The following is a 20,331-nucleotide window of genomic DNA, read 5'->3' as shown; positions in this document are numbered from 1 at the left end:
AACTCTGCAGTCCTGCCACATCCAGTCATGAATGGCGGTGGACAATTTAAACAACTCTGGAGAAGGAGGCTTCACAAATATCCCCATCCTCAAGGATGGGGGAATCCAGGATATCAGTGCTAAAGACGAGGCTGCAGCATTTGCAACCATTTTCAGCCATCTCTGCCTCTTCCTGAGGTCCCCAGTGTCACAGATGATAGTCTTCAGCCAATTTGATACACTTCACAGCATATCAACAAACAGCTGTAGGCACTGAATACTGCAGTAGCTATGGGCCCTGACAACATTCTGGCAATGGTACTGAAGTTTTGTGCTCCAGAGCTAGCTGTGCCCTAGCCAAGCTATTCTAGTATAGTTACAGCACTGGTGTCTTCCTGGCAATATGGAAAATTGCCCGGCTATGTCCTATCCACAGAAAGCAGGATAAATCCAACTTGGCCAATCATTGCCCCATCAGTCTACTCTCAATCATCAGCAAAGTGATGGAAGGGGTCACCAACAGTGCGATCAAGTGGCACTTTACTCACTGTTTGGATTCTGCCAGGGCCATTCGGCTCCTGACCTCGTTACAGCCTTGGTCCAAACATAGGCAAAAGAGGTGAGGTGAGAGTGACTGTCCTTGACATCAAGGCAGCATTTGACAGAGTATGGCATCAAGGAGCCCTAGAGAAAAACTGGAGTCAACGGGAATAAGGGGGAAACCTCTCCACTGGTCCACCTAGCACAAAGGAAGATGGTTGTGGTTATTGGAGGTCAATCATCTGAGTTCCAAGACGTACCTTTAGGAGTTCCTCAGGGTAGTGTCCTAGGCCCAACCATCTTCAGCTGCTTCATCAATGACCTTCCTTTCATAAGGTCAGAAGTGGGGATGTTCGCTGATGATTGCACAATATTCAGCATCATTTTCGACGACTCAGATACTGCAGCAATCCATGTCCAAATGCAGCAAGATGTGGACAATATCCAGGCTTGGGCTGACAAGTGGCAAGTAACATGGATGCCCCACAACTGTCAGGCAATGACCTTCTCCAACCAGAGAGAATCTAACCATTGTCCCTTGACATTCAATGGCATTACCATCATTGAGTTCCCCACTATCAATATCCTGGGGATATTGACCAAAAACTGAACTGGACTAGCCATATAAATACTGTGGCTACAAGAGCAGGTCAGAGGCTAGGAATCTTGTGGCAAGTAACTCACCTCCTGACTCCCCAAACCTGTCCATCATCTACAAGGCACAAATCAGGAACATGATGGAATACTCTCCACTTGCCTGGATAAGTGCAGCTCCAACAACATTCAGCTTCACACCATCCAGGACAAAGCCACCTGCTTAATTGGCACCCCTTCCACAAACATTCACTCCCTCCGCCACAGCGAACAATGGCAGCAGTGTGCACCATCTAAAAGATGCACTGCAGAAACTCACCAGGGCTCCTTAGGCAGCACCTTCCAACCCCACGACCACTACCATCTAGAAGAACAAGGACAGCAGATACATGGAAACACCACCACCTGGAAGTTCCCCTCCAAGCCATTCACCATCCTGGCTTGGAAATATATTACCATTCCTTCGTTGTCACTGGGTCAAAATCCTGGAACTCCCTCCCTAACAGCACTGTGGATGTACCTACACCACATGGACTACAGCAGTTCAAGAAGGCAGCTCACCACTACCTTCCCAAGGGCAACTAGGGATCGGCAATAAATGCTGGTCTAGCCAGTGGTGCCAACATCCTGTAAATAAATTTTAAAATTATGCCACACAAATGCCAGGCAATGACCATCTCTAACAAGAGAGAACCTAACCATCTCTACTTGACATTCAATGGCATTACCATCACTGAATCCCCCATGATTGACATTAAAGGTGTTATTATTGACCCACAAACTGAACTGGACCAGCCATATAAATACTGCGGTTACAGGTCAGAGGTTGTGAATTCTGCAGAGAGTAACTCACCCCCTGACTCCCCAAAGCCTGTCCACCAGGGCACAAGTAAGAGTGTGATGGAATTCTCTCCACTTGCCTGAATGCATGTAGCTCCAACAACACTCAACTCAACATCATCCAGGACACAGCAGCCTGCTTGATTGGCACCCCATCCACCACCTTAAACATTCACTCCCTCCACCACCGATGCACAGTGGCAGCAGTGTGTATAATCTCCAAGATGCCTGAGCAACTCACTCAGGATCCTTCAACAGTACCTTCCAAACCCACAACCTCTGCCACCTAGGACAAAGACAACACCGCTACCTGCAACAAAAACAGAATTACCTGGAAAAACTCAGCAGGTGGCAGCATCGGCGGATGCTGCCAGACCTGCTGAGTTTTTCCAGGTAATTCTGTTTTTGTTTTGGATTTCCAGCACTTGCAGTTTCTTTGTTTTTACCACTACCTGCAAGTTCCCCTCCAAGCCACATGCTATCCTGACTTGGAACTGATATTGCCATTCCTTCACTCTCGCTTGGTCAAAATCCTGGAGCTCCCTTCCTAAGATCACTTGGGTGTACCTATACCACATGGACTGCAGCGGTTCAAGAAGACACCTCACCACCTTCTTAGCAATAAATGCTGGACTAGCCAGCAACACCCACATCCCGTGAATGAATAAAAAAAATTTGTTTAGCATTCTAACTAATTTGCCACTTCCTGTGATAAATGAGTGTGCAGTGGAGGTGATAATATCCTATGTATAGGGAAGTCGGGGTAGTGGAGTGTCCAAGGGGAGTTGACCTTTCTAGATCATTCCCTTTCTCCTGAGATAAGGAACTGAAGCAAATTGCAAGTTTCTTGGAAACATTGTTATTTACAAACCTGGGATGGATTAAAATTAATTGCTCAGGTCAAAAAGTTGAACAAGTTATAACCAAAGTAGGAATGAACAAGTTATAACCAAAGTAGGAATGTATTGTTGCTAATCTTGGGTTCCACATGTCATTTGTAAACCCTCAATTTCTCTTTTAGGATTTGAGCATTCAAATGAACACCTTAGTTAAATGCCAAACATTACCTCACTCCTACATCATTTGAGATTATTTTGAACTGTCAAATAAGATGCAAAATGCTGAACGATGGCTAGTGTTCGTTACAAGTTAGGTTAATAGATATTGAATAGGCAGCAGCTAATTTGAAAACAGGTCCCATAAACCATTTACAGATTTACTAGATAATTGGTTTGTGATGTTGGTCAAGGGATAAATGTTGGACAGGAAAGACACTGAGGACTAGCTCCTCTTGGATTAGTGCCATGGGATCTTTTATGCTCACGTGAGAGGGAAGACAGGGCCTCTGTTTCATGTCTAATCTGAAAAATGGCATCTCCAACAGTGCAGCACCCATTAAGTACTGCACTGAGTGTCAATGTGGATTGTGAAGTCTCTGGAATGAGTCTTGGACCCACAATCTTCTGGTTCAGAGTTGAGTGCTACCACTGAGCTCAGTGGACTTCAGAGCTTAAAAACACATGGAACCCAGTGTATGTGGCTCCTCACTGTCCAAGCACTTGACAGCTGAAGTGTGCTGTGCCTGCCTCATCCTCTATAGATGAGCAGTCAAAAGCAGTTGTGAAGCCATGGTAGGGCAGGTTGGTGAATATACCGCAACATCGTCCCAAATTCTCAGCTTCTACCACCTAAGACAAGAAACTTAGCAAGTGCATGGGAACACCAAAACCTCCAAGTTGCACGCCTTACCGACTTGATATATATGACCATTCCTTCATCATTGCTAGATCAAAGTTGTGTGCTCTACCTAACAGTGTTGTGATAGCAATTTCACCACAGAGGTTCAGGAAGGCTCAACACCACCTTCTCGAGCACAACTAGGGGTGGAGAATAATTGCTGGCCCATATCTGCAGAATGATTTTTAAATTCTCCTCATTGATGGAAACATACATCCATAGCAAACACCTGGGTTATAAGGAGCTTTCTGTGCTTAGCAGCAGATATGCATTTGCATCAATAGCATTCTACCTTGTACAAAAATGCCATCCTTGATTCTATTTTTCTGTATTTTGCAGAACCATCAGGAAGGTTGAAGTCTGCTAAACAAATGGGTAACAAACCACCTTCACTTCAAGTACTAAACAGAATTTGATCCATAGTTTATTCAATTACGTTTCTTGCTACGATTATTAATTTGTGCCATCTTCAGCCATGCATGTTTACAGCCATAGACTGAGTTAACACATTTTATATTGTTTTCCAACTTACACATGTGCATATAGAGTCAGAGTTATACATCACAGGAACAGGCCCTTTGGCCCATTGTGTCCATGCCATCAAGCACCTATCTATTCTAATCCCATTTTCCAGCACTTGGCCCATAGCCCTGTATGCTATGGTGTTTCAAGTGCTCATCTAAATACTAAAATGTTGTGAGGGTTCCTACCTCTAGCACCCCTTCAGGCAGTGTGTTCCAGATTCCAACCACCCTCTGTGTGAAAAATTGTTTCCTCAAATCCCCTCTAAACCTCCTGCCCCTTACCTTTTAAATCTATGCCCCCTGGTTATTGATACCTCCACAAAGGGGAAAAGTTTCTTCCTATCGATGCTCCTCATAATTCTGTACACATCTACCAGGTCCCTCCCCCCGCCATCCCAAGCCTTCTCTGCTCCAAGGAAAATAACTGTAGCCTATCCAGGCTCTCTCTTCATAGCTGAAACGCTCCACTCGGGCAACATCCTGGTGAATCTCCTTTGTACCCTCTCCAGTGCAATCACATCCTTCCTATAGTGTGGCGACCAGAACTGCACACATTACTCGAGCTGTGGCCTAACTCGTGTTTTATACAGCTCCACCATAACCTCCCTGCTATTATATTCTATGCCTCAGCTAATAAAAACAAGTATTCCATTTGCCTTTTTAACCATCTTATCTACCAGTGTTGCAGCCTTCAGGGATCTATGGACATGCACGCCAAGATCCCTCTGATTCTGTGTACTTCCAAGGGTCCTACCATTCATTGTGTATTCCCTTGCTGTGTGCATCACCTCACTTCTCAGGAATAAATTCTATTTGCCACTGCTCTGCCCATCTATACCGTCCTGTAATCTAAAGCTTGCCTCCTTGCTATTTACGACACCACCAATTTTTGTGTCATCTGTGAACTTGCTGATCATACCTCCTATATTCATGTCTAAATCATGTTTGTGGGATGAATTGAACTGGATGCCATATTGATGCAGGTGTTAGTACACAAGCAGTGAGCATGAGCTGGGAATATGCAGAGCAGGCAGATCATGACATCAGAGCGCAATGCTGATTTGATCCAAGCAGTGCCATTTTGGAGTTCAATGCTTCAACTAACACCCATCTATGACTAGTATCAGCTGGAGATTGCGTGATTGATTGCCTTTGGAGTTTGAAGAGTATTTTTTAAATATTTTGTTTTTTTTCTCCACCTACCCTCCCATCTCCTATTCAGAGACAAGACAGGACAAGGTAAGTGTCTAGTGTTTTTTTAACAGTGCACTAGGAAGATTTGGGTGTATTTGTCCAGTAATGTGAAGTGTTGGCACAAGGTACAAAAAAATTGGATTTGAACTTCCTGTTAAAATTGCCAGAGAGCTGTACCTTTTAAATAACATTGAAGATTAGAAGGAAATGACTTGCACTATTATAGCGCCTTTCATGACCCATTTGGGCCACTTGGAGAGTTGGCAACATCAGAAAGAGTGCCAGGACCTGGGATCACCTAATCGTTTCTGGTGCAAAGTCCATCTGGAGATTCTCTTGAATCTGAGGACCTGGATGAGGGTACTGGTCTAAAATTTAGGCAGCTATTTCCCTAGATAAGGTTTTTCCAAAGTTTTCTTAAATGTCTAAGTTAATTTAAGACAATATAATACAGATTTAAGGTAACTGGCAAAACAGCCAGAAGGACATGAGAATTTTTTAAATCCAGAGTTATGATCTGGAACGCACTGCCTGAAAGGCTGGTAGAAGTACATTAAATAATACCTTCCAAAAGGAAATTGGATAATGCTTGAAAAGAAGAGGTTTGTAGGGCTGAGAGGAAAAAGCAGGAGTGTGGCCTTTAGAAGTTTCACTAGATTGATCTCTGGGATGAAAGATAGAGGCTGAGTAAATTGGGAGTTTTGAAGGTGATCTCACTGAAACATACAAGATATTGATGGGCTCAACAGTGTAGACACCAAGAGGTGGTTGGGGAATTTAGAACACAGGCACGGTCTTAGGATAAGGGGCTGATCATTTAGGATTGAAATGGTGAGAATTTCCTTCCTTCTGAGGGCTGTGAATCTTTGGAATTCTCTACCTCAAATGTTTGTGGATTTTCCACTGTTGAATAAAGTCAAGGCTGAGAAAGGATTTTTGGGGTTTCAGGGAATTGAGGGACATAGAGCAGGTGGGTAGGTGGAGTTGAGGCAGATGATCACCCATGATTGTATTGAATGCCAGAGCAAACTTAAGGGGCTGTATAGTTGTCCACTGCTCTCATTTCTTATGTTGTGTTCTTTTGCTCTTAAATATGATAAATTTGGGTGTCCTTTGTTAATATCAATTAAACTTCTTTCATTTTTTTTTTGTTTTCTACAATCCCATTTTTGTAGTTTGTGCAGTAACTTCCTGTTTTTAATTCCAGTTCAATATATATGTATGATGTAATGGAAATTTGTGAGCAGTGTGTGATGGATATTTCCTCCCCTAACAGCGTGCCAGTGTTGAAGGATCTCTCCTTTCTCCGTCTATGGAAGAATTATCCAGTAAAGTATTGCCCAACACCAAGTCTGAAATTAGTGCACTCCGTCATGGTGAGACAGTGAACCGATCGCAAGAGTCACTGGAGCCTGCCTATCCAAGTGACCAAGAGGAAAGTCTCCAGCTACGGACTTTGGAGCAGACTGATGCTGATGATGAAGAGGAAGTCGACGTTGAACAGGTTGATTGTTATAATGTTGCTGATATCAAGATGCATCTCTTTTAATGTATGCGCATTATCCGGAACCTGTCCTGAAATTTGCCCTGTTTATGCTGTTACTGTCTGTGGACACTGACTCAGTTATCCTGAGTAATTTCTAACTCTGTCCAAAGCTGAAAATCATTGAGCGGCAAACAAGAGAAGGTTGGTTGGTTAGTTAAACCTACATTCCACGGGCACACATACAATCTAGGTTGCAAAGCACTGTTGAAACTATTGAAATTGTAAAGAAGATGAGATGTTACTTTAAATACTGTAACGTCAATTCAGTTAGATATAAAATATCCCAATTTGAAGAGCAGTGTAAGTGTTCCTGGTATTCTGATCAATATTGTTTCCTGAACCAACATCACTTTTTAAAAAAAAAATCCCCTTTCTAATGAGGTTTTGCTCAAATGAGCTACCGTGTTTTACCTTACTTTAAAATCATTCATTGGTTGCAAAGCACTGTTGATCATCCTGAAGATGTGATCAGTTGGCTATAAATGCCAGCTTTTTTCTGATTTATTGTGTTGGTACCACAATTTGTAGTAACATTCCAAGGTGCTTCACAGGAGCTATATCAAACAAAATTTGATACCGAGACATAAGATATCAAGACAGGTGACCAAAGGTTTGGTCACAGGAGTAAGTTTTTAAGGAGTGACTTAGAGAGAGGTTTAAGAGGGAATTCCAGACTTGGTGCTTAAACAGGTGAAGGCACCACTGCCAATAGTGGGGAAATCAATGCACGTAAGTAGCCAGAATTGGAATGTAAAGGCTTTTAGCACTGGAGAGGGTCATGGAGATGAGAAAGGCAAAGCTATGGAGGAATTTGAAAACACGGATGGCAAATTTAAAATCAAGACATTGCCCTTTCTTATTTATTCTCTAGTTTGAAACATCAAATGCTACTTAAAACATGTTTCTCTTTCATTAATAGCATTAAGGCCTATCTGTAATGTACCTCTTGCACCCAGAGAGTGAGTGTTACAAAGTGTACTATAATGCAGTGCATGGGTGACACCTAGTGACTGATCGATCCCTAGCACTCATGGTAGTGGTGGTATCACCACCTTATCAGAATAGCAACTAAACTTAGTGTTTTACTAACTCAATGTACTTGGTCTTTTCCAAACTTGAAGATTTGCAGGTGTAGAAGGGAAGAAATGCAGTAAAATTTACTCAAGTTAAGTAGACCACTTCAATCATTTTCTGTTTCCGTCTGTTAAAAAGAAAGGACTTGCATTTTTATAACACCTTTCATGACCTCGGGTCAGCCCAAAGTAATCCAGAACCAATTGTAAACTCTTTGGAAGTGCAGTTGTTGCTGTAACATAGGGAAGTGTGGCAACCAAATTGTGCACAGCAAGCTCCCACAATAAAAACAATTTGATCAGATTAGCTGCTCTTATGTAATTGGTTGAGAGATAAATATCGGCCAAGACAGACTTCACGTTCCTGTGTCATAAGCTAAGTGAACAGATAACCTGCTTTGGATGGTGTTGGTCGAAGGAGGAATGTTGATTAGGACACTGGGAGAACTCTGTTACTCTTCAAATAATTCCTTGGGATATTTTAATATCCACTTGATCCATCTGAGTGGTAAGATGATTCCTCTGATTTAAGGCATTAACTGAAGAATAACACTGCTAACAGTACAGCACTGCATTTGAGTAGCAATCTACATTTCATGCACATTTTTGTGGGACAATAGCTCACTCTTCTGACCTGAGGTGAAAGGCCATCATCTGAGCCACATTCAGCCTTCAGGGCTGATCTGGTAAGGTTCTCCCTGCTGCCTTGGTGCTTCACCAGATGCAAGCGAGGATTGGAAATACTGATAGCACCCAACCCAACCTCACTGTGTTACCAGGCTCTGTGGAGATAGAGGAGCCTTGTGGAAAAAAAAAATCCCCTTGTTGGGGTTTTCCCAGCCCTTACTGAGTTCCACAGATGCTGTTGGAATCTTGCTCAAGTTGCCCAATTATGATGCAGGAACCAAGCCAGGAGGCTTTTTGACCAGGAAAGGCATCACTGCCTAGCTGAATCCAGTCCTGTTCTGGCTCGTTCTGTTGAGGGAAGCCTGCCTGAATGTTTACATTCTGATATTCTTGCTTAAGTTATCAATGTTGTGACTATTTCAACACCATGTGATGATTTGTACCTTGCTTGCTATCATTTGAATTCACTACCTTCCTGTACTTCTCAAATCTCCCCTTCCCTCCATATCAACTCTTCTACCTATATTCATGGTCTCAGCCTTGCCATCTCATGCTCTTTCTTCCAGTTGCCTCAATGCCCAATAAGGCTATCGCTGGTCACCCGTCTCCCTCTCCACTCGCATCCCCCCTACTTCCTCCCAGCTACACTTTGTTTTGCAACTGGGGGAAGGGGAAAGCTTCTTTCAAGGCACATAAACTTCCAAACTCTCAACTGTCCAGCCTTTGGTCCTCCATTCACCACAACATTTCTGCAGTTACTGATTAGCTCAGTCACACCCTCACTGCACCTTTGCTGCATTTTATCCTTACTGTTTCCCATCCAACTCATTCCCCTGGTACGACACCCATCTCTGGTTCCTCAAGTCTAAGGGGCACAGACTTAATAATGAACAACTGGTTTAGCCAATCATCCCCAGACCTAGCTGGACCACAAAGCCTCTGCTAAAACTGCTCACTAATCAAATAATCCTGGAATACAAAGTTAATTCCCAGTTTATCTTTGTCACTGTCAACTGTATCCTTAAACCCCTTACTCTTGCCATCTTTGCCTGCAAGAGTAAGGGACTTGCTAAGGTTGAAACCATCCATTCAGTAATCTGTTAGTTCTCCCTTTCCTCTCTCTGGCCTTGATCCCACATCCTTTTGAGTTTCTCTCCTAACTCCCCTTGTGCCCCCTCTAAGCTCATCCTGTCCACAAGACACATCTCCTGTTCCTTTTGTTCCCATTGCCACCAAACTGCTGATGACCCAAATTTACTTGCCTGGTTAATTGATGCTGTAAATGGTTCTTTCAACTAAAGGTCCTTTTCAAAAAGCCTGACATCACACTCCTCTTTCAAGAAAAGGCTTTGACCTTTTCTGTTCTTGCCAACTGCTATCCCATCTCCAATCTCGCTTTCCCCTCAAGTTCTTGAATGTGTTACATCCCAAATCTGTGCCTATCTTTCCCATAACTCCATGTTTGAATCCCTCCACTCAGGATTTTGCCCCTGCTACTGTACTGAAATGGCCTTAATCAAAGTCACAAGCGGTATCCTGCTTGACTGGAACCATGTACTATCCCTCCTCACTCTTCACAACCTGTCTGCAGTCTTTGACACAGTTGAACAGACTGGCTCCCTCCAAAGTCCCTCTTTCATTGTCCAATTCAAGATTGTTCCATTCTGAAGAAGTCCTATTGGACTTGAATAGTTAAATGATTTTTTTTTTTCTCTCCACAAATGCTGCCAGACCTTTCCAGCACTTTGTTTTTATTTCAAGATTGTCCTTGTTTGGCTCCATTCCATATATTCCATCACAAATGCTGCCTACTGCTATCTGTAATACTAGCTGCCTCCACCCTTCCCTCATTCCATCTGTTGTTGAAACCCTAAAGTGCTTTTGTTACCTCCAGACAAGACAATGTTCTGGCCAGTCTTCCATTTTGCACCCTTGATAAAATTGAGCTCACCCAAAATTCTGTCTGTATCCTTATTCACACATGGCCTGTTGACCCATTGTCCCTGTGCTTGCTGACCTAGATTGACTCTTGGACCCTGACACGTCAGATTTAAAATGTACATTTTTGTTTAAATCCTATATTGGTTCTCCCCATCTCTCTAACAACCTACAACCCCTCCTAGCTCTGCCTTCCTGCAATTCTGGCCTCTTATCTACACGCACCCCACCGCCCCCCCCGACAAACCATCCCCATCCCCACTTACTTTAACCCACCATAGTGACTGTGCCTTCAGCTGTCGTTGCCCCAGGCAGTTTCAAACAATTTCCTCTCTAACTCTTGTAAAATAAATTTTGTTTTTCAGTTCTCTTCCAAATCCTCAACACAGGAGTCTCGGCAACTCAATGTTCAACTAGAATGTTGGAGTTCTAAGCTAGTTGCCCAAGCTGCAGGAGAGATTGAAACCACAGACCGTGTGGGTGGACTGCTGGGCACAGAAGGGGTGAGAGATGTGTGGCCTGAGCTTCCCATTGGGCATGTCTCATTCTCCAGTCAAGTGGTGCCCCATGGGGCCATACGGGACGACGATTACCAAACGTTTGTGACAACAGCCTCCACGCCAGACCTCCACTCCACCCCGGTCCGTCCATTATACCGTGGTTCAGATATGCCATGCGGCCGTCTCGCTGCGACCTCTGCTCGGGAGCGCCATTGCGGGGGTAGGATTGTGAGGAGGGCCAGCAGCGCCGGAGAGAGCCATTCTGCTTTCCGGCACCAATCAGCTGCTGAGAGTAAGCATCACTCCCCAATGACACAGAGAGCTTCCAGCTCGCAAAACTCCACTTGCCGACATGCCATCTCCGCAGGATCTGAAGGGCCAGATGGGGAAACGCAGAGAGTCAGCACCGACGATGGTGTATATGAGCTTATTGGGCTTGCCAGCGAGACGAGATTGGCTGCCGAGGAGCAGGGCTTTGTCTGCAGGGCAGGAGAAGTGACCGGTGCCAGTTTCCAGTCAAATGATCCAGCTGAAGAGGAAGACCAAGGTGGCAGCCAAAGCCACGTGAATGCCGGGAGCCAGGGAAAGTGGGGAAAGAAAGCCAGCTGCACTCAAGTCACTGAAATCTGCCCCGTGTCTAGCCAGAGTGCGATGGCGTCACCCAAGCGGGAATTGAAGGCTGTTGAGTGCCTGGATGAGAGGCTTGCATTGTCCGAGAAAGCGTATAAGAAGCTGAAGAATGATTGGGAAGAATGCGGTGAGAGGGTTAGCTTCCTGGGTCCTGACAGTGATTTGGGCTCTTGTGGGCTCGGCGGCTTTGTTTCTGAGGAGAGTCTTCGGTTCAGTGGCGATGATGCTTCCGATCACAACCGCTCGACGGAGAAGAGTCGCCTAGGCTGGAACAGCTCCTCCAATTCCCACTCTGTGTCACACGAATCAGTCCCTGACAAACTGTCTGAGGAGGTGGACGAGATCTGGAATGACCTGGAGGACTACATCAGGAAGAGTGAGGAGACCAGGCGGGACCGGCTGCCCGCTGCCTTCCCGGTCAGTGAGGATGACCTGAGTGGACCGGCCAGCTCCCGGGGCCGCCAGAGGGAGAGGCTGACCCAAGCAAGCCCCAGTTTTGTCGAAGCGGTAAAGAGCAAACCCGGCAGACTAAGCACTGGCAATGTCAAGGCGGACGACAGTGAGCCAAGGGGGGAGGTAACCACAAGTGCTGCCTTCTTGGATGATGAGACACATGAGGCAGAGAGCCCCATGGGCAGCACCAACACCGAGACCGTTGCCCAGGATCTGGATATCATGGATCGAACCAAACGCAGGGTCTATTATATGGCCCGACAGTATAGTCAGAAAATCAAGAAAGCCAATCAGCTCCTCAAGATGAAGAACACCACAGAGCAATTGCCATCTGATCAGCCCAAGAGGAAATGCAAGGACTTGGTGGCTATTCTAGAGGAAAAGAAACAGGGTGGCACTGCCATTGGTATGTAGAATCTCCTCCCAACCTTCTATTTGACTCTGAGATAAGCTTCCAGTGCCATATCTCCTGTATCACAGCAACCTACTTTCACCTTCTCTGCCCCTGCCACAGCTTATCTGCTGAATTGTTTGACCATGTCTTTAAGCCTTTAACTCCAACTTAACAATTCAGACACAGTGCTAGCTAGCCTTCCATCTTGCATCGTCCGTCTGTCTGTGTGTCTCTCTCTCTCTGATCTTGTCCTTCTATTTGTGTTGGTTCTGTTTACTGTAGCCTTTTCCCTTCTGTTCATGCAATGCACTTTTTACAAGTACAGAAGCTATTCAGCAGTTGTGTGGAGGCTATAGCAAAGTGGCTTGTCACCTGAGGATGACCAGCTTAGAGTTTGCCCTGAGCAATTTATCAGCTACTTTAAAAAAAAAAAAAATTATTTCATGGGATAGGAGTGTCACTGGTAAGGCCAGCATTTATTGCCCATCCCTAATTACTGTTAAGGAGGTGGTGAACTGCCTTCCGAATCACTGTAGTCTGTGTGGTATAGGTATAGCCCCACAGTGCTTTAAGGGATTTTGACCTGGTGACAGTGAAACAAAGGTGATTATAGTTGCTAGTCAGGAGTGTGTGCGACTTGGAGAGGAACTTGCAGGTGGTGGTCCATGTATCTTCTGCACTTGTTTTTCTAGATGCAAGATGTTGCCTAAGGAGCCATGGCAACTTCTGCCAATATCCAGTAGATTGGACATTCTTGAGAATTCGGGGCCCCAGTCTATTTTTTGTCCAGTAATGTTATGAGCTGCTGGAATATCCCCTTTAGAGAGAAAGAAAGAAAGACTGTTGAAATTATACAGTACCATTCATAACTTCAAGTCCCAAGGTGCTTTATCGCTAATTAAACCTTTTTGAAGTGTTGTAATGCAGGAAGAGCAGCAGCTAATTGGTGCACAACATCCCTCAAAAAGCAATGAGTGTATTTCTTGATGTTGGATGAGGGTTAAATACTAACCAGGACATAGGGGAGAATCCCCCAGCTTAATTTTGAAATAGTACTGTGGGATCTTTTATATCCCTCGAATGGTTTCATCTGAAAGCACCTCCTGTCATACAGCACTCCCTCAATACTGTACTGGAGTGTCAGTCTGGATTATGTGCACAAGTCGGAGCCTCAGGCTCAAGGCTCAAGTCCCACTCCAGAGGAAAGAGCGATACTACTGTGCCACTACTGGCAATTAATAGCGGTGATAAAACTGGACTGCTTTATTTCTAAGATTGATGGTGAATTCATAGGCGATTTGGTAGTTGCTTTTGATGCCATTGTGCAGAACATATGGGGATTTCCAATTTATGCATAATAGAAACTTACAAAAGGAAGGGTGAGCGCAAACCACACCAGGACAAGTTTCAGTCTTTCAAACCATCAATCCATCCAGTCTCTAGAGGGGGTAAAAATAAAGTGGGGAGAAAAACTGCAGCTGTTCTTAAAGTTCCTCTCCAACTCAAAGCATTTAAACGAGGCTTGATCCCAGTTAACTAGCAATTAGCTCTTTCTCACTGGCAATGTTCCTTCGCCCAAGAACTTGTCCAGTTCCCTTATTGAAGACAGTGGTGATCAATACCCCATTACATCACTGAGCAGCAGTAAACTAATCTGTAGTACCAGCACTTGGTGAGATGAATGTCTAGCATTATTAAATATTTCTTGGATCCTGCTTCACCTGCCTTGCTACAGGACTGCATAATCCTGTGCAGATCTGAAGACGTCCTTGTGTGATGAAACAACCAAATGTATACTCTAAGGACATGAGGAAGTGATACGTGTAGTATAAACCAAACTGGTCTAGAATCACCGTGATGAATATCTCATTAAACCAAGAGGTGATTTAATTCAGTGCTACAATTAACTGACTCCAGCAATATTAGAGAATTTGATCACTGTCTTACTAAGGTCCCACTTTTCTAAACTGTAAATATACCTAAATGATCCTGTTAGTACAATGTTTCTCTAAATCCAAATTAGCACTGTAAATAGATGGGAGCAGAAAATTATAAATGGACATTGATTAGGTGATGAGTGGGCAAAACTGGCAGATGGCATTTAATGTGGGGGGAGTGTGAGCTCACCCACTTTTGACACAAGAAAGATGGTGGATCAGAGTATTTTCTAAATGGTGAGAAGCTAAGAATTGTGGAAGAGCTGGGAGATTTCAGGCTCCATGTACTGAAATCGCAAACTAGTGGGCAGGCATATATAAAAATTAAAATAGCTAAAGGAATTTAGAACTTTAGGCTGAAAAATAGATAGAAGCTTTGTTAATGTTTAAAGCTCTGATTAGACCCCATTTAGAGTATTGTGTTTGTTTCTGGGCATTGAACCTTGGGAAAGTCTTGGTTGGGGTGCACAGCAGATTCACCAGAATACCTGGCTTATAAAGGGTTAACGTATGAGGACAGCTTGTGTAAAAGAGGCTTGCATTCTCTTTTGTATAGCAGATTAAGTAATCGAATTGAGGTGGTTAAGATGATTAAAGGGATTTGGTAGGGTAGATCGAAATTATTTTGTCTGTTGAGGGAGCCCAGAACAAGGGGGCATAACCTTAAAATTTGAACTAGGCCATACTGTGGTGATATCAGGATGCTCAAAAGAGTGGAAAACTGGAATGCTGTCTTCCAGAAAAGCTATTGTGGTTTGATCAATTGAGAATTTCAAATATGAGATTGATAGGTTTTTGTTAAGGGTTGTTAAGGAAACCAAGGTGAGTAAATGGAGGTCTGATTGAATGGTGGAACATTCTCGGGGCTAAATGGCCTACTCTTGTTCCTGTATTCCTGAGTTTACTGACTGTTACAACAGGATCGTCCAAGATATACTGAAGATTTGAATGGACTTTGTAAACTTCAGAGTGAGTGCAAGAAACAACATGTCTTGTTATTTCATCTTCATTATACAGTTATGTCAGGATTATCTCTGTTTACATTTATTTAATGATTAACGCTTGTTTTTTTAACTAAGGTGCTCGAATTGCTGAATACTCCCAGCTGTACGACCAGCTCCTGTTCAGAGAGACTCCTAAATCATTACAAAGTGTGCCAGCAGATGACGCTGGTGAGCTGTGGGCCCAAAACTCAACGCGGGACCTGCTTGCCACTTGCCCCCCCCATGGGCAGTCTCTGGGCACTGAGGACTGGCTGCTACACTCCACCTACAGTAACGGTGAGCTGGCAGACTTTGTTGCCTGGCCGGATATTCAGGAACTTGCGGCCAAATATTCCGCCCAGAAGAGCAAGGCTGTTGGGCGACTTCAGAGCAGAGGGGTGTTGGCTGGTTCGGTGCCCTCTGTTGCGGCTTGCCCACCAGCACCAACACAGCAGCGGTGGAGCACCATCATCGTCCCACCCAGTGGGGCGGACTGTTCAACGGCGCATGGCTACAGCTCCTTGGATCGCAGGGTAACTGAGGGCAAGCCATGGGGGGCTTCACTGTCCTCACCCTCCATGGCAAAGAGCCACTCCTCTGACTCCATCGATCATGTCTCTGACAGGGATGCACCATTCCCCAGCCAGGACTCTCCCTCAGACAGGCTGCATTATGGGAGCCAGGAGGTCGAGCAGCCAGTGTTGACATTGCAAGACTCGGAAAAGGTCCTTGTGATCAACAGGGTTCCACCACTTGACGCACAATTGGCAACACGGAACTACTTTGCCAACTTCAATGACACAGGGGAAGATGATGAAGACTATGTGGAGATCAAGTCTGAAGATGAGGATTATGAAGACCTGGACGAGGGAACCCTGACTCCTGACCTGAGCTTCCAGCCCAATGGCAAAGGGGAATCTACTCCTGAACCTGGCAACTCTCGTTCAGCTCGTGTCTCCTGCATCCCACTGTCGAACAGCAACGCCAGTGCAGTGGGCTCCTTAACTGTGTTGGCCGAGCCTGACCAGCTGAGCCACTATCTCTGGCGGGAACCCTCTCCCAGCCAGCAGAATATTGTACAGACTCTGAGAGATAAGTTTCAGTGTCTCAGCTCCAGCAGTTTCGCTTGAACATTTGATCCCAGTCACGAGACTGAAGGGAAAGAGGAGGAAAACCATAATGTATTAACTGAACTGCTTGCGAGCACTTCACATAGATCTCCAGCTATCCTCCCACTACTCTGCAAATGCTGCCTGAGTAGGTACCTTATGTTAAGTAGTATCTAGGTTGGGAGAATGAACAAGATTTGCAAAAAAAAAAATGCAAATAGTCGTTTACTTTTGTATAATATGGGTAATCAGTGGCAAAAGCATGATGAGGAAATATATATTTCACACATGCTGCCAGGAGTGAGACTGGTGATGTGTTATTAGGGGGTTTCAAGACTGGTTCTGGGTTAAAATTAGTTGCCCTACCTTTGTTCTGGGTCACATATTGACTCATTCTCACACGGGATGCTGGTGTGTTTTGGGAAATGAGCCACGTGGAAGAGGATCCAGTCCTCAAAAGTCCTAGCCTCTGAGACTGAGGGCATTATGGATTTACACATGTCACATAAACTAGGGGTAGAGCAGTTTGGACAAGATGAGTTTTTTTCCCCCTATTGAGACGGCTTATTGGACCATTATTGAAGTTTTGAGCAATATACTCAGTAACAGAAATAGAGGGAAAGAGTGATGGCAAGTGCAGGAGATACACGGGCTCCTTAGAATCTGTCAAATGGAAAGCCAGGTTAAGGAGGGGGAAGATCCACTCCTCACGCCCAACAGGCATTTGCGTATTTCCAACAATTTTTTTGTTTTTATGATAACACCTGGGTTTAGAATTAAGAGAGCTTCATGTGACTGATCAGTGACCAGCTGGAAAAGATGACCTTACTAAATAACTGGACACTCACCATCTGCCTGCTGGTCATCTAAACCCTATATTTCCCTTTGTCCTCCTCATGCACTCCCATTGCCCTCACCCATTGCCTCTGATGGTATTGCATCAAATAAATTGATTTCTCACATTGAAGCACTAATTCTAAATGCCTTCTAGCTTCTCTTACTCGAGCTGGATAGCCATCTTTCTTTAAATCTCCATCTCATCTTGACAACTTAAACCATTGAGCTTCCTGGTTTCCCCATTAACTTTTTTGCATCTCACTGGAAACAGGCAGAAATTTGCATGAGCAATCTGTATTCTGCATGAGGTGGGGACTACCAATGAGTGTGGAGCAAGGGGATGGGGTGTTGCAGTGGTGGCTGGTGGAGAAGCTATTCTTAATTAGCATTGCTGGAAGAGATGCTGATATTCTGTCATGAACCATTTACCAACGAGATGTCTGCCACATGGCTGGGAGTGCCATTTTGCTGAGTCTTTTTTTTTCATTACTGGAGCTAGAGACAGCTAGTTAAGAGGTAGTGCCTACTACAGATCATTTGTATATTTGACGGGTTGAGGGGATGCACTGCTTAAAAGCCAAGTGCCGATTACATTGATGCATCGGTCTCTGGAGACTAGAAGTTCTAGTCTTGTACATTTTTGAATCTGCATTCCACATGGTTATTCCTAGATTTCCAGTTAAAATATTGGTTATGGATAGCTGGAAGCTGTTCCAATTTATCTCTTCTCTAATTTGCTTTTCCTGCACAGACTATTCATTAATCTGAGAACAGGTATAGAACTTGTTCATGGGCCTCCTCTCTGACTCTATCCACCTCTTCTAGTTCCATGGATGATGACCATTACTGATGGTGTATTCCCTATCCAGTTGACAACTGTAATTGGAAGTCCATCTCCATGTTCGGTGGAAGATCCTATTTAGAATCCATGATCTAGTGGAAACTCCCATCTGTTTGATGTTCCTTGGGGAAAATATTGGAAAAAAAACCAGTAACTTGTGCATGTTCACAACTAATAGTCAAATCTAGATCTAACACTGACCCGAATCAAACATGCCATTCAAATATTGCGAACTGTTTCCCAATCACTTGTATAGCATCGATTTACAATGCTCAGAACACAGTACCCAATATCACAGAGCCCACTGTTTGGTTTAGAAGTCCAGTCCCTAAGGGTTAGTGTTTCTGTTTGTACCACAACCATTTAATTGTTGATTCAATAAATTCCACCAAAAGAAATTCTTCAAATTCTCCTTGCCTCTGCTGTTAGTAGAACTACTCACTTTTAGCATTTTAGTTGGCGGTGGCCAGGAAATAGGGGTAGGAATGATACCCCACATTCATCATGAATTGTCCACAATTGGTTTATTAGTGAGTTGTGCTGTGAAATCTTATGGATAAGCCATATCACAAAGGTGCCCAAGAGAATTGCACGGACCTGCCTGACCCTTGCAGCACAGTGTTCCCACTTCATCTGCACAACCCCAGGATATGATCGGGAAATTGACACTCTTGTTTATCTCTGTGCCTCCTTTCAAAATATATAAGCAATAGCTGTACATTGAACCAAATTTCAGGTGACAGTACAGTGTATGACTGTGCAATATGAATCCCAGTGTTTGGTTTCCATTGCAAATCTGCCATTTTCTCACTTAGCTATGTAGAAAACCAGACAAACATTTTTTTTTAAAAGACACATTGCTTCTGTTTTAAGCAATAATGAATGCACTTGATATAGTAACTGAAGTGTGAGCGTTCAATGACTCCTAATGATGAAAACCAGTAGAGAGGAACAGTCTTCACCAATGTAAATTTTGTATCAAGTATTTTTTTAATAACAGGTCAATATTTTATTGCACCTCTCCTTCATTGGACATTTGCTGTAATTTGTTTAAAATGAGAATCATTGAACTGGAGAGGAGAGATCCTGATGTTTATATTCTGGAAAATTATTTCAGGATCTCTTGAGTTAACTGTTTAATTTTCTAATGTCATTCCTTTAGAAGCTATACTGTACAAAGCGTGTTGCCAGGAGCTAATCTGCAATGATAAGGGATCATTGATGAAAATCACTTACAGTTCTGACATTTGGTACTTGAAGGTAATTTTTTTCAGTGTTAAAACTGAAGTGACTGTTGAGATGACCAACTTGTTAATTAAAAAAAGAACTATCTCAGAAACTGGGGTTTTAATGCCTTGTCCTATGGATGAGATATTGAGCTGAATAATGACTTCCATGAAAAAATTGCACTTTTTATGGTTAATTTTGTAAACATTTCTGAATGTTGACCATGTAGCAAAATGTTTAAAATGCTCGCTGTATTAATTTTACTTTGCTCAAAGAAAAGCTGAGCCTAATGCATGCCAAATTACCAGGAATAGTTCGAAAATTTCATGTTAACTTTAAAAAAATATATATTGTTTTTCTGCCAGGAGGGACATCATTGTACACTCTACAGAAATGTATCATTTGAAATAAATAACTCGTTCAGGTATTTGTCTGAATTGCTTTTTTTAGTACATTTATGCAGCATGTGCAAGTAAGAATCAATGACAGCAAATGTTAAGGTTCGGAGGCAACATTTTATACAATATAATTGCCTGTGTCATTTCCCATAGTTGGTTGAAGTAAAAGTGAGTTGATGTTCAGGGCTTAGCCAAGACAAGCGAAATTCACTCCAGGGTGGCCAGAGCAACCGAGAACCAGCAGGAGGAAGCCAATGGGGGAAGAACGTAGGCACCTGCGTTGAAATTAGTCATTGACGATAAACAGCCACCCTCCGACCCTGAAGCCTATGGCGGGGACAGTGGCAGAGATCACAAATGGACACGATCCAGGCGACATTGGCTGCATCAAGGGACTTCAGTGTCAAGTAAAATAAAAGCAGTTGAGAAG

At 43.8% G+C, this 20,331-nt stretch overlaps 1 protein-coding gene across 1 annotated transcript in view; it reads left to right on the top strand.

Moving 5' to 3' along the window:
* LOC121291608 (pleckstrin homology domain-containing family G member 1) overlaps nt 1-19,930 on the top strand; it is a 207,044-nt gene extending 187,114 nt beyond the window's left edge. Inside the window, exons 14-18 of the mRNA XM_041213052.1 lie at nt 4,030-4,065; nt 5,437-5,453; nt 6,685-6,912; nt 10,958-12,581; nt 15,586-19,930. Coding sequence (XP_041068986.1) covers nt 4,030-4,065; nt 5,437-5,453; nt 6,685-6,912; nt 10,958-12,581; nt 15,586-16,619 — 2,939 coding nt within the window. The 3' untranslated portion in view covers nt 16,620-19,930. The remainder of the gene's footprint in view (nt 1-4,029; nt 4,066-5,436; nt 5,454-6,684; nt 6,913-10,957; nt 12,582-15,585) is intronic.
* The last annotated feature ends 401 nt before the right edge of the window (nt 19,931-20,331 follow it).

This window comes from Carcharodon carcharias, chromosome 2 (assembly GCF_017639515.1).
Source record: "Carcharodon carcharias isolate sCarCar2 chromosome 2, sCarCar2.pri, whole genome shotgun sequence".
Lineage (NCBI taxonomy): Eukaryota > Metazoa > Chordata > Chondrichthyes > Lamniformes > Lamnidae > Carcharodon > Carcharodon carcharias.
Note: the sequence above shows the minus strand (reverse complement) of the source record. Positions and strands in the feature narration are given on the sequence as shown.